Source organism: Vulpes lagopus, chromosome 7 (assembly GCF_018345385.1).
Source record: "Vulpes lagopus strain Blue_001 chromosome 7, ASM1834538v1, whole genome shotgun sequence".
Lineage (NCBI taxonomy): Eukaryota > Metazoa > Chordata > Mammalia > Carnivora > Canidae > Vulpes > Vulpes lagopus.
In genome coordinates this window covers 25,946,453-25,960,405 of record NC_054830.1, presented here as the reverse complement: position 1 = coordinate 25,960,405, position 13,953 = coordinate 25,946,453, and the positions used below count along the sequence as shown (strand labels likewise).

The following is a 13,953-nucleotide window of genomic DNA, read 5'->3' as shown; positions in this document are numbered from 1 at the left end:
GCATTTCTCAGGAAGCCCCCCCCACACACACACCTGCCCCTCACAAATGTCAGCTGGCACAGTCACTTGGCAGGAGAAGTGGCAGGGGAAAGAACAAAGCAGACAGCTTTCTATTTTATTTTTCACCCCACTGCCAGAGGTCAAAAGTGCGTACGCTGATGTTGGTGATGAACAAAAGCCTGGATGTGAAGAGCTAAAATGGGCATTTGCTGGGGCCCAGCCTCTGGGAGCACACCTGCCCGTTCAGAGGCCCAGCCCCATGGCCTGCCTGTTTGCCTCTTCCATCTCTCCTGCCGCCGCCATGGGACACCAAGAGCCCGCTCTGCGGCCAGGCAGGGGACCCTGTGCTGCATCCCCCGAGCCTGGCTATCAAAACATGTTCCTTCAGAGTTAAAAAGAAAAAGGTGGCAGGGGAGTTGCTCTTTGACATGTCACTGGTCTGTCTTGCCATTTGTTAGCAAAGCAGTCACAGTTGACAGTGAGACAAACATTTATATAAATAATTCTCCTTTTCCCATTGAACATAATTGAGTGCCTACAAGTACTAGTACCTACCTAAAAAGTTACTAGTGTTCTGGCAAATACAGAGGTAAGACACTACATCAAAATAGCAGATACTTATGCGTGGAGCTCAGTTAATACCCACAGCACCACTAACGTACTCTTACTATCCCCACTTGACAAAGAAATAGGCCAGACAGATTAAACAATTTGTCCACAATCATTAAGATACTGTCCCTCTGCTCATCCTTACACTTTCACATGTGTGGGAGGGGGAGATTATAAATAGAAAACAAAGTAGTAAGAAATAACACCTATGGAGGCACCTGGGTGGTACAGTTGGTTAAGCATCAGCTCTTGGTTTCTGCTCAGGTGATCTTAGGGTCCTGAGTCAAGCCCCAAGTCATGCTCCATGCTCGGCATGGGGCCTGCTTGAGATTTTCTCCCCTCTCTCTGCACCCTCCACCCCCTGCACATGTGCCTTCTCTCTAAAATAAATAGAGAAATCTTTAAAGGAAGGAAGGCAGGCAGGCTGGCTATATAAAATGCTTGCACTTTTGGAACCAATAAAGCTGAATGGGAATTTCAGAGGAAGGAAAGGCATATCCAGCTTGGTAGGTAGTTGTCCACAGGAAGGGTTCCCCAAGCTGTAGCTCAGATAACTGCAATCACACAACAAATCCACTTACTCAACAAACATTTACTGACTCCTTACTATCTATATGCTAGGGAATATGCTAGTTTGAAACAGAATCAATATAACAAAACATAGACAGGAAAGGCAGGATTTAGAAGGGGAAAAAAAAAACCTTAAAGAGAAAGACATGGACAGAGGCAAAACAAGCTGCCCATAAGATCCTCACCATCTGAGGAGTGAGAAGGGGAGTAGCGTGTCCTTACACAGATCCTCAGCAGCCTAAGAGCCCCTGTAGTAGGGTGTGCTCACCACTGCATCCCAAGCACAGAGTGCAGTGCTCTTCTGAAAAGCCAGAGCTCGAGAAGTACCAGGGAGTTAAGAGCGTAAGGGGACTAGTGAATGTGGTGAGCTACATGGTCATATGCAGAGATGCCTAGCGCATAGCAACGTGTCAGCCAGCCAGCCATTCCCTGTGCTCTGGAGGGACAGTGAGTGCTGTCATGCTGGCCAGATGCTTGGCCTGACTAGAGGTGTGGTGTGAGCAGGACAGTTTCAGGCTCCATTTCTCTCTGCAGGACTAAAGTGCACTGAGTCCCCACCCATGAGTCACCAGTCCCCTGGGGGGAAGGGCAGGCTGAAGGGAAGACCTGCAGAATGACACTCGCATTCTGCTTTTCGCAGCTACAGGTAGTTCTGACATTTTAGGTCCATGATTGTCCCATACTAACACTCTATCCATTCCCTCCCCCCACCACCCCAAAACAGCCTCAATTGAACTGAGGAGAAATGACCAGTTTCTGATGAGCCACAGAAATTTAATAACCAAAAGAAATTCGGGCAGCCTTGTTTAGATGTCATAAAACAGAGAGCTGGCCAGGGCACAAACAGCCTGCTTTCCAACACAGAGCCCTCTGCCCTTCCACTGGACTACTCTAACAAGTCATCACAGCACCTACAACTAAATACACGAGGCAAGGTACAAGCCAGAGTAACTCTTTCACGACAGGACATAATTCATCTATTGTTCCAAATCCAGGACTTCCTTAAAGCAGGGTGCATATGGCAGTGAGGTGCACTGTCCGGATACATGCTACTTCTCCAAACTTATAGCTGAAAAACTTTCTCCAGCACTGATTCTTACCCTAAGATTTGCTGCCTGAGAGCAGGCTCAGGGCAGTGAAGTTCTAGAAGATCATCATGTGTATGAGCATTTATGGAGAATATATCCTTCTAATAAGATTGTGAAAGGAGTTAAACCCAAAGCGGTAAAAGAACTTGTGCTAAGAATGTGTCCGTGAGTTTAACATCCTGTAATGTTATAAAACTTCCCAGGGTGATGGCTAAACCTTTAGGGTAATGAAAATGTTCTAAAGTTGATTATGATAAATAAATTTTTTAAGGGGGACGGGCGCCTGGCTCAGTCAGCTAAGCAGTGGGGTCTTGATTTCAGCTCAGGTCATGATCTCAGGGTCCTGGGATTGAGCCCAGCATCAGGCTCTACCCTCAACAGGAAGTCTACTTGAGGATTCTCTCACTCCTTCCTGCTCTCTCTTTCTCTCTCTCAATCTCTCTCTCTCTCTAAAATAAATAAATATATCTTTAAAATTGATTATGGAGATAAATACACAATTCTGTGAATATACTTATATTGAGTTGTATAGTAAGTTAATGGCTAAATTGTACAGTATGTGAATTATAGCTCTAAAGCTGTACTGGGTGACTGGTGGCTCAGCCGGTTAAGCCTCTGCTTTTGGCTCAGGTCATGATCCCAGAGTCCTAGGACTGAGTCCCACATTGGGCTCCCTACTCTGCAGGAAACCTGCTTCTCCCTCTCCTTCTGCCTGCCACTCTCCTTGCTGGTGCTCACGATTTCTCCCTCTCTCTGTAAAATAGGTAAATAAAATCTTAAAAAAAAAAAAAAAGCTCTTACTAAGAAAAAATTTCTTGAAGACTCCCGTTGCAATGGGTTCCCCAAACTAATATTATAGTAATAGGAATACCCTTTTAGCCACCAAAAAATAACTACTCAATTATTTGAAGACAACAGTAACAATGTACTCTTTAGTAAGCAAGAGGAAACTCTTGACAGCTTGATCTCCAGCTAGAAATGGCCAGACTCACCCCAAATTTGGTAGTAAGCAAGATTAGCTGGAGTCTATAGTAGTCAATCTGCACGCTCTTTCCCTCCAGAGGTCCAAGTTTCACCCCGGATGAACTGAGTGTCCCTTAGTCCTTACTCAAAAACTCCAAATTGAGGGACGCCTGGGTGGCTCAGTGGTTGAGCGTCTGCCTTCAGCTCAGGTAGTGATCCCGTGGTCCCGGGATGGAGTCCCACATCAGGCTCCCCTGGAGGAGCCTGCCTTCTCTGCCTATGTCTCTGCCTCTCTCTCTCTGTCTCTCATGAATAAATTTTTTTTTTTTAATTCCAAATTGATGGGATCCCTGGGTGGCGCAGCAGTTTGGCGCCTGCCTTTGGCCCAGGGCATGATCCTGGAGACCCGGGATCGAATCCCACATCGGGCTCCCAGTGCATGGAGCCTGCTTCTCCCTCTGCCTGTGTCTCTGCCTCTCTCTCTCTGTGTGACTATCATAAATAAATAAAAAATTTTTAAAAAAATTCCAAATTGAAAATGAAGGGCTCTGTCACCTCCTGTAAAGACAGTCATATCTTAATTTCCCTACTGTGTGCATCTTACTCATAAAAGAAGTCACTGACAAGGACGATTTCCAGTTTCAGGGGGAAAACAATGGAAAAAACCTATTACTCTCTCTCCTACAATACCCCCCAGCACTCAAGCACTTCTGAATTCTAAAACAATGTTTGGGTCAGCTCTCTTGCTTTCGGGATGCCAAAAGCTGGAACATAAAGGATCCCCAAAGCTGGAACATAAAGGATCCCCATTTTATGTGAAGTCACTCAGAAACCTCTAGCAGCTTGAAAAGGAACCACTACCAGCCTTCGTAGAAAACAAGTTTGTTCTAATTGGCTCAAATGAACCCATTTAGACCATTAATCAACAACCTATATTTTGAACAATCTTATTTAGACCACAATCTATATGGAAACTATGTACATATGGGCAGATATTTACAATATTCCCCCAGAGAATAAAACAAATAAGATCTTTTCTCCTAAAATAAACTTCAGCCCTAGAATCTTGTTTCTTTCGAGTAACTACAGCCAGCTTCTTATTTGTATTCCTACTACGAGAAATCTTCCGAGTGGGAGAATCCTCAAAAGAGGTGATGAATGAAGATTAAGAATCACCAAGCCCCGGGATCCCTGGGTGGTACAGCGGTTTAGCGCCTGCCTTTGGCCCAGGGCGTGATCCTGGAGACCCTGGATCGAATCCCACGTCGGGCTCCCGGTGCATGGAGCCTGCTTCTCCCTCTGCCTGTGTCTCTGCCTCTCTCTCTCTCTCTCTCTCTGTGACTATCATAAATAAATAAAAATTAAAAAAAAAAAAAAAGAATCACCAAGCCTGGGGCAGCCTGGGTGGCTCAGCGGTTTAAGCGCCTGCCTTCGGCCCAGGGTGTGATCCTGGAGTCCCAGGATCGAGTCCCACATCAGGCTCCCTGCATGGAGCCTGCTTCTCCCTCTGCCTATGTCTCTGCCTCTCTCTCTCTCTCTCTCTCTCTCTCTGTCATGAATAAATAAATAAAATCTTTAAAAAAAAAAAAAAAGTATCACCAAGCCCCAAAAAATAAAAAATTAAAAAAAAAAAATTAAAACAACAACAACAAAAGAATCACCAAGCCCCAAGGGGCACCTGGGTGGGGGCTCAGGTCAGGTCACAATCTCACAATTTCGATCTCGATCTTGATCTCCAGGTTGTGAGGAGTTGTCAGATTAGGCTCTGTGTTGGGTGTGAAGCCTGCTTAAGGTTCTCTTCTCTCCCTCCTGCCTCTGCCCCTTTATATTCACGCTCTCTCTCTCAAAAAAATCAAATCAAATCAAATCAAATCACCAGCCCCTAAATAAGTCTGTAAAAAATTGACTTCAATAGGTATAGTTTACCTACAATCTCTAAATTAATACCATTAACTAAATTTACTAATTCCAACTCGGACTTTTGTAACTGCATCTAACACAGGTTTCGAAAACAAATGAGGAAAAATACATAACTAAGTAGAAGACAAGTGATCAGATTTCAAGAAAATTTATTATCTTATTATAAAATGAGGAAATGCAGGACACCTAGGTGGCTCAGCAGTTTAGCACCTGCCTTTGGCCCAGGGCATAATCCTGGAGTTCCAGGATCAAGTCCCACATCAGGCTCCCTGCATGGAGCCTGCTTCTCCCTCTGCCTATGTCTCTGCCTCTCTCTCTCTCTCTCTCTCTCTCTTTCTCATTCTCTGTGTGTGTGTGTCTCTCATGAATAAATAAATATATACTTTTTAATGAGGAAATGCTGTAAGTTAACTATTGTAGGGTCGGTATTTGCCTATGCAAATATCTTCAAATAATTTTTTAAGTGTCCACTATAATTTGGAATTCTAAAGAAACTTCCAAATAGCACCCCAAAAGGACGCCCAGATAGATCCTGATACTGAGCACTGGACTGCCTTAAAATGTCAGGCTCTGAAGGCAGTGAAATCTGCTAATTTGGCATCACATTCGAATAGGTATTCTGATGATGTATGAATAGAGTTTAAAAGACTCTAGGGGCACATGGGTGGCTCAGTGGTTGAGTGTCTGCTTTCGGCAGCTCAGGGTATGACCCGGCGGGTACTGGGATCAACTCCCATATCCGGCTCCTCTCAGGGAGCCTGCTTCTCCCTCTGCCTATGTCTCTGCCTCTCTCTGTCTCTCATGAATAAATGAAATCTTAAAAAAATAAAAGACTCTATAAAAAATGGCCACTGATTAAAAAGCTGAGGCTCAATAATCCAAGCCACAAAAAGAACTTCAAAACCATCTGTGTTATGACAGGTAAAGACTCTGACTGACTTGTCTACCCCTTGGGAAATGGAAGACCTCAGAACCCCATAGAACAAAAGCTCAATGAAAGCAGGAGCTTGTCTAGTGGATCAGCAGATCTCCAGCATGTGCCTGGCACGAAGTAGGTACACAACACATTTTTGTTGAATTGATGAGTATTGCTGAATAAACAAACTGTGCAGGAATACAATTTCCAAAAGTCAAGGATTCAAAGAGAGACTCATTTTCAGTAAATATCTCAACATGTAACATTATCTTTCCCAGATTTAAAAAATGTTGTCGTGCCTCAAATATCACTAAAACTATCTTTTGTTTCTCAAGAACAAAATGCACCAAAACCAGAATAAATGGGCCTTGATTTAGATGAACCTCACAGGAGACCATTTTAAAAGGAGAAAACCGAGATGAGGGCTAGCACACTACATCATACTGACCAGCAAAAAATCTGATATGCATATTTGATAACAACCTTCTCCTAAACTGTTGGTTTCCTCTGGCTTCTATTTCAGCTAGGTAAGCATTTTTTCAGTCTATTGATTTTTAGAAGTTTTCCCTTTCACGTCACCAAGAATTCCTATATTTCCCTTGTCTTTTCTTAGTCCTTCCCCAAACTCTCCCACAATTCACCTGTATGGCTTTTTATTCAAATTCCTTTTGTTTGGAAAATCCTTCCTGTTCCTCCCTAAATATGGTCCCTTCTGATTTTATGGAAGTTTCATTTCCTTGCAGCAGAGGCCTGGTCTATTTCCTGAAGCCAAATTCATTGTGCTCCATAAAAGTGAAAATAAAATCATTCAAACCACAGTCAGGAACCAAATCATCTACCAGTCTGTGCCCTTTCTGCCAGTTTCCCAACCAAATATGCCTTTCTGGTGGTGACCTTGTGTTCCCTCCATCCTGGCTTCTGTATTTTCCAATTTACAAAATTTTCCCCTCCCCAGTCCATAAACTTTAAACCATATGTAACCTGAAATTTCCTGCTGTAAATTGTATTTCCCAAAGCTAAACAACCTTGATTGATAAATGGAAGGAACTATGGACAGAAAATAGCTATTCATGATAAGAACACTTTAACATGTTTAACCCTTTGTTGTTGTTTTTTTTAACCCTTTGAATGTCATTTCACCAGGGAGTGAAAAGATGGAAGAAGAAATGCTCTTTCCCAATACTTCATAAAGACTATTTCATTTGATCTTTGCAACAACCTTCGATGGCAGACAGGTAGGCATTTACTACCCTATTTACAACATCAAACTACAACATCAAAAAGTTCACTTTTTTGTGACTTGCTCAACCAATGTCTCAGACTAGCAAGTTCTGCCCAAAACCGTGTTAACGTCTTGCTTCTTCCAATTCAAAGGCTGTCTACTATATACTCCCTCTGTACGTTTCTATCCTACAGCCAAGGAGCAATTCCCAATTTTCAGCATTTCTGAGGGAGGACAGCCCTCTGACTTCTGGAACACCATCTCCCTTCAGCTAACAAGTAGGAAAGCCACCTTCAGTTTTACCAATAGAAAACAATGCTCTTTTCTTCCATATGCCACCATTAACAACTACTTTTTTCCGAAATAATTTCCAACAGTTCCTGTTTTAAAAGGACTTACTCATAAGAGGCTAATAATCCAGAAAGTCTGCATCAGCATATGATTTTCTCAATAAAGTTCAGGGCTGATGCAACATTTCCCAGTCTCCAATTCTAAGGCTAAAATGACAAGAACATGGAACAGTCAAAAATTGCGCAAGACAATGCTACAGTGTTTTTACTCCACATCTGCCTCTATGGGTCTCCGGTGAGTCACTGTCTTTTGTGATCAGTCATCATTCTAGGGACTCCCATTCTCTATTTTATTTCTCAAAGAAAAGTTATGCAGTTAAAATGGAATCCTATTACATCTTTTACTATCTTGCTGAAGAGCTGACCCCTTAACTTAGCATCTCAGACGCCACGTTGTTCCAGTTTTCACCACTACCATTTTACACAAACAAAAAAGAGGCAAAGTAAGGTTGCAATTCATTTCTTTATTCATTTAACAAACACATATGAAATCCTATCAGACACTAGGGACTGGGACCCAAAATCAGGCAAGGGGCCCTCCTCTCAAAACCTGGTGGAGAGGAAAAACTAAGGAATTACAAGAATAAACTGATCTAGGTTAAGGTGGAAATGAGCACAGGGCTTGGCCATCATGGAATGCTTCCTGAAAGTTCTCTGTGAGTATTTATATGCATCTCTTACTTTCAGCACAAAATAAACCTCAAAGACTCAACCCCTCTCCCTGAAAGTTTGTAAGATTACTTGCCAAAAGTTAAGTCAAATATTGAATATAATAGCAGAATTTATTCTTGACTACCTGCCCTAAATTTCCACCTTTCACCCATACTCCTGTAGGCATACATTACAAATGGTAATGTAATGACAGGGTACAAATTCTGTCCAACACAGCGCCTCTTCACAAGTCTGTAAAACAGGATTAAAGAGATGCACGAAAAAAAAAAAAAAAAAAAAAAAGAGATGCACGATGGGCAGCCCGGGTGGCTCAGCGGTTAGTGCCGCCTTCAGCTCAGGGCGTGATCCTGGAGACCGGGCATCGAGTCCCACGTTGGGCTCCCTGTATGGAGCTTGCTTCTTTTTTTTTTAATTTTTTTTTTTTTTTTATGATAGTCACAGAGATAGAGAGAGAGGCAGAGACACAGGCAGAGGGAGAAGCAGGCTCCATGCACCGGGAGCCCGACGTGGGATTCGATCCCGGGTCTCCAGGATCGCGCCCTGGGCCAAAGGCAGGCCCCAAAACCGCTGCGCCACCCAGGGATCCCCAGCTTGCTTCTGCCTCTACCTGTATCTCTGCCTCTTTCTGTGTCTCTCATGAATGAATAAATAAATAAAATCTTAAAAAAAAAAGAGAGAGAGAGAGATGCACGATAAAATACCATGCACTTTAAAAAATATACAATCATTTTCCTAACTGGAAATGAACACTGTGAACAATCCAAACCCTGCAAAGCACGGCTGTCGGAAGAGGAAACTGAGGTTCAAAAAAGTCTCACTTTAATACAACAGGAATAAAAGATCTCTTTGAAGTCACCAGAACAGCTTGAACAAAAAGGAGAAACAGAAGGCTATTGTGGGGCTTTCGCCTCCAGAAGATGAACCCTAAACACACTGCAATGGTAAACAAACAAGCCTCTGAGCCGGAATCTGATTCTGTGACCTGACAAAACACTACGATTTAAGGAATCTCTCTCTGCCCCCATTCATTATTTCCCAAAGTCCCACTGGATGGCAGCTTTAGGGGTTCTGTTTTGCTGTTTTTTGTTTTTGGGTTTTGGTTTGTTTTTTTTTTTTTTTAGTTGATGTTTTTTCTTTCTCTTTTTTTTTTCTTTGCTTTTTTTTTTTTTAGTTGATGTTGTTTTGTTTTTCTTCCTTTTTTTTTTCCATTGCTTTTTTTTTTTTAGTTGATGTTGTTTTGTTTTTCTTTCTCTCTTTTTTTTTTCTTTGCTGGTTCCTAGGTTTATTGCTTGTAAATTATAATGCACAGTGTTTTTTCAAAAATAAAAAAGGGGGGGAGGTTGTTCAGGCAAATGAAAACACTCCTGGGTTTAAAGACCCGTTAAAAGGCAGTACATGCAACAGAAGTGAACTCTGCCTGTGTTTACTAGGAGGACCCATTAGTCCTTTACTACTGCGGTGGACCCTAAACCCCGAGGAGTGCTGCCCTGCCCCTGCCCCTGCCCCTGCCCCTGCCCACCCACCCAGCAGGCCCGAGGGAGGGCGCGCGCCCGCACACCTGCGTCCCTCACCACTTCCCCGCGCGGGCCCAGCAGCTGCCCAGCACCTGGGGCTGCCGACCCGGCCGCTGACACGCCGCTGTCCCAACGAGAAGGCTCTCAAGTCACACTTCCATCGGGCCGGGCACAAGCCCGCATCGCCAGCGCTCGGGTCCCCAGCTGGAGGCAGGGAGACTCCGCGGCCCCGCGCCACGGCTGACGGCGGGCAGGGGCGGGCAGCGCCCCCCGGGCTGCCCGGGCTGCCCCACTCCGCCGCCCGAGGTGGGCCCGGGAACCCGTCCCGCCGGGCCCGGGGGCTGCGGCCCCCACGCCCGGCCCCGGGACCCCCGCCACGCCCGCCCGCGCCCCCGGCCCGCGCTGGGCCGCCCTCCGCCCGCCCTCCGCCCGCCCGCGGCCCGCGGCCCGGGGCCGCCCCTCCGCCCTCCGCCCGCCCGGCGGGCCGCGCACCGTGTGCGACTGCAGGCTCTGGCTCGCCTCGATGGCTGCTGTCAGCGGCACCGTGTCGTCCAGCAGCACCTTGCGGGCCGGCGGCTTCTCCATGAAGGCCATCCCCGGACGCCCGTCCGCCCGTCCGCCCGTCCGCCAGCGCCTCGACTCCAGGGACAGGAACCGCGGGCGCCGACTCCCGCCGCCCGCCCGCCCGGCTCCGCCGCCGCCGCCGCCGCCGCCGCCGCCGCCGCTGTCAACACGCGCCGCCCCACGCGCTGTCGCCACCCGCCGCGCCCGCCGGGTCCTAGCGCCGGCCGCCCCGCCGCCGCTGTCAACACGGGCGCCCCTTCCCGCCGCCGCCGCCTCCCGCGGGGTCCTAGCGCCAACCCGTCGCGGTCGCCGCTGCCTTGGACCCGCGTTTCCAAGCTCCTCGCAGCCGCCCGCAGGCAGGCCGGGGGCTCTTAACCCTCAGCCTCAGACTCGGGATGCTCAGACCCCCAAACATGGCATCTTGAGCCCTGCGGTCCAGGAACCCTCAAGCCCCAAGATGGCCAAATAGCCTCGCAATTGTTGGGCTTTCCGCCTTAGGCCCTGGAAGCCGGGACTGCCCGACTGAGACCTCTCCAGCTGGACCCCCCTCCCCAGGCCTCCTCAGACCCAGGCAAGGGGCCTTCGGGATGAGACCCTCAGTCCGAGCCCTGGAGACGCAGAAGCTCCCTACAACAAGCCTCCAGGATTCAGGTTTTACCGAACCCTTGATCCTGGCTTTTCAGACCCAAGAACCTAAGAGGTGGGCCTTCAGAATTGGACCCCACAGTCCTTTGGACTCCGGGCCCTTCCAACTGGGGATCCTAAAAACTGCGCCTCCAGCTGGGACTCCATCCCCCACCCTTGGCCCCAGCCACGAGGCATTGTCAAAAAGAAAACCAAGAAACCCAAAATGGAGTCACTTAGGCTAGGCTACATCACCAAACCAGGGTTTACTAACTATGGTTCCAGCCTCCCCCATAAATGTAGTTTTAGGGACGCCTGGGTGGCTCAGCGGTTGAGCATCTGCCTTGGGCCCAGGGTGTGATCCTGGGGTTCTGGGATCGAGCCCTACATCAGGCTCCTTGCAAAGAGCCTGCTTCTTCCTCTGCCTAGGTCTCTGCCTCTCTCTGTGTTTCTCATGAATAAATAAATAAAATCTTTTAAGAAAAATGTAGTTTTAACCATCAGTCAGGAATTTTCTGACCAGCACCAGTGAGGTTATCTGACACACAGACTCTATCCATCCACCCCCCACACCCACAAAAGGAAGATGAGGCAGTTTGCATAATTAGACCCCCTGCTCTTTCCCCTAAGGGAAAATGTCTTTGCCTGAAATAATCCTTTCTTTTGCTAATAACTTCCTTGCCTCACCCTCCTTCCTATAAAAACCTTACTTTTGGTAGGCTCCTCAGAGCTTCTTTCTGCTTGCTAGGCCGGATGCTGCCTGAACCATGAATCACTTAATAATGCCTATTAGAAGGTGGCGGGGATGGGGTAACTAACTGGGTGACAGGCATTAAGGAGGGCACAAGATGAGATGAGCACTGGGTGTTATATGTTGGCAAACTGAATTTAAATAATATATATATTTTAAAGATTTTATTTTTATTTATTCATGACAGAGAGAGAGAGAGGCAGAGACACAGGCAGAGGGAGAAGCAGGCTCCAAGCAGGGAGCCCAATGTGGGACTCAATTCAGGGTCTCCAGGATCACGCCCTGGGCTGAAGGTGGCGCTAAACTGCTGGGCCACGGGGGCTGCCCAAATAAAATATTTTTTTAAAATAATGTCTATTAGATCTTCAGATTTACTTGGCTGAATATTTTTAACAGCCTTCACCCCTGAAAACCCTCAACCAAGATGCTGCAGACTTGGGGATCATCAGCCCCACTGTACTGGCTCCGGGAACCTTAAGCACAGAGCCAGAGAACTTTGAGATCAACTTCTCAGCTCCAAGTTTGCCCCCACAGGATTTCTGAAACCAAGGCCGCAATTCTGGCTCTCCCCTTGCCTCCCCAACCTATTCCCCTACCTCACCCCGGCAATCCCACCCACACTGCTCTTTCCAATGGCTGCATCCCAGGACAGTGGAGTTAGACTTGGAATCAGATGACCAGGATCTCTGGGGCTCTGGTATTTATAGCTGTGTGGTCTTGAGTGAGTTACCCAAACTCTCTGAGCCCCAGCTCCCTATCAGCAAAATGGAGATACTAATACCTATATGGAAAGGTTGGGATGTGGAATACAGTAGGACAGGAAGGAGCTTGGCACATTTTTGCCCCGCAATATTAGTTAACTTCCTTCCCCTACATTTCGCAGAATTTCGCAGAATTTCGAAGAGTTTCTAACTCTTAAATTTATCTCCCCTAATTTTCAACATTTCAAACAAGATAATAAAGTTTCTTGGTAACTCCCCCCACCTCCCTACCCCTTCCCACCACCACCACCACCACTATTAGGACAGCAAAGGCCTAATATCTAAAGAAAACCTTCTCCAAATCTTGAGCTTATAGAGATTGTTCAGCAAGTAGCCATGACAGACATGTGAAAAAGGAACTTCATGATTCTGTCCTAATACCAGAATTCTTCCTGCATTCCATTTTGCTCTCTGAGTGTTTAAAAGCAGCAGTCTACAGACACCTAGGTGGGTCAGTGTTTGAGTGTCTGCCTTTGGCTCAGGGTGTGATCCCTGGGTTCTGGGATCAAATCCCACATCATACTCCCCACAGGGAGCCTGCTTCTCCCTCTGCCTGTCTCTGCCTCTGTCTCTCATGAGTAAACAAATAACATTTTTAAAAATAAAATAAAATAAAAGCAGCAGTCTATTAAAACACAACCATATATAATTTAGAGATGATTCAACTTTTTGCTTCTTTTTTATTTTTTACTTTCTTTTTTTTGGGGGGGGGCGGGTGGGAGCAGAGGGAGAGGAGGAGAGAACCTTAAGCAGGATCCATGCCCAGTGCAGAGCCTGCCATAGAGCCTGATTCCACGACTCTGAGATCACAACCTGAGCCAAAATCAAGAATCAGGGGGCGTCTGGGTGGCTCAGTAGTTCAGCGTGTCTACCTTTGGCTCGGGTCGTCGTCCCAGGGTCCTGGGATCAAGTCCCACATTTAGCTCTTCACTCCTCCCCCAGGGAAGCCTGCCTCCCTTTGCCTATATCTCTCATGAATGGTTGGATAAAATCCTTTAAAGTAAAACAATATCAAGAGTCAGATGCTCAACCAACTGAACCACCCAGGCAGCCCTCAACTTTCTTCTATTTTTTTAAAGCAAATGGATTATTTCATTGCCAGAATCACAGAAACCAAAATTCTACTTTAATCATTATTCCTGTCATGATGTGGACTGATCAAGACAAGGCTCTTCTCAAATAGTGCTGGTATTTCTGAAAGGCATTTATTCATTCAACAATAATTTACAAAGTACTGATTGTGCAATAGGTACTTACCTAGTGCTAGGAGCTGGGATTTGATAATACATATCAAGGGGTTTGAAAATATTCTCACCCAGTAATTACACCTTTAGGAGGGTATCCTAAGCAAATAATCAGAGATCAGTGCAAATAAATGGCATATAAGGATAAATATCCAACAGTAGGGAATTGGATAAAATCATGGACA

At 46.2% G+C, this 13,953-nt stretch overlaps 1 protein-coding gene across 8 annotated transcripts in view; it reads right to left on the bottom strand.

Moving 5' to 3' along the window:
* Positions 1–10,555, bottom strand: part of PXK (PX domain containing serine/threonine kinase like) — an 84,241-nt gene extending 73,686 nt beyond the window's left edge. For all 8 annotated transcript variants that reach the window (XM_041761840.1, XM_041761841.1, XM_041761846.1 and 5 more), the window contains exon 1: positions 10,317–10,555. In XM_041761840.1, the coding sequence (XP_041617774.1) occupies positions 10,317–10,418 (102 nt within the window). In that variant the 5' untranslated portion in view covers positions 10,419–10,555. The remainder of the gene's footprint in view (positions 1–10,316) is intronic.
* Positions 10,556–13,953: the final 3,398 nt, after the last annotated feature.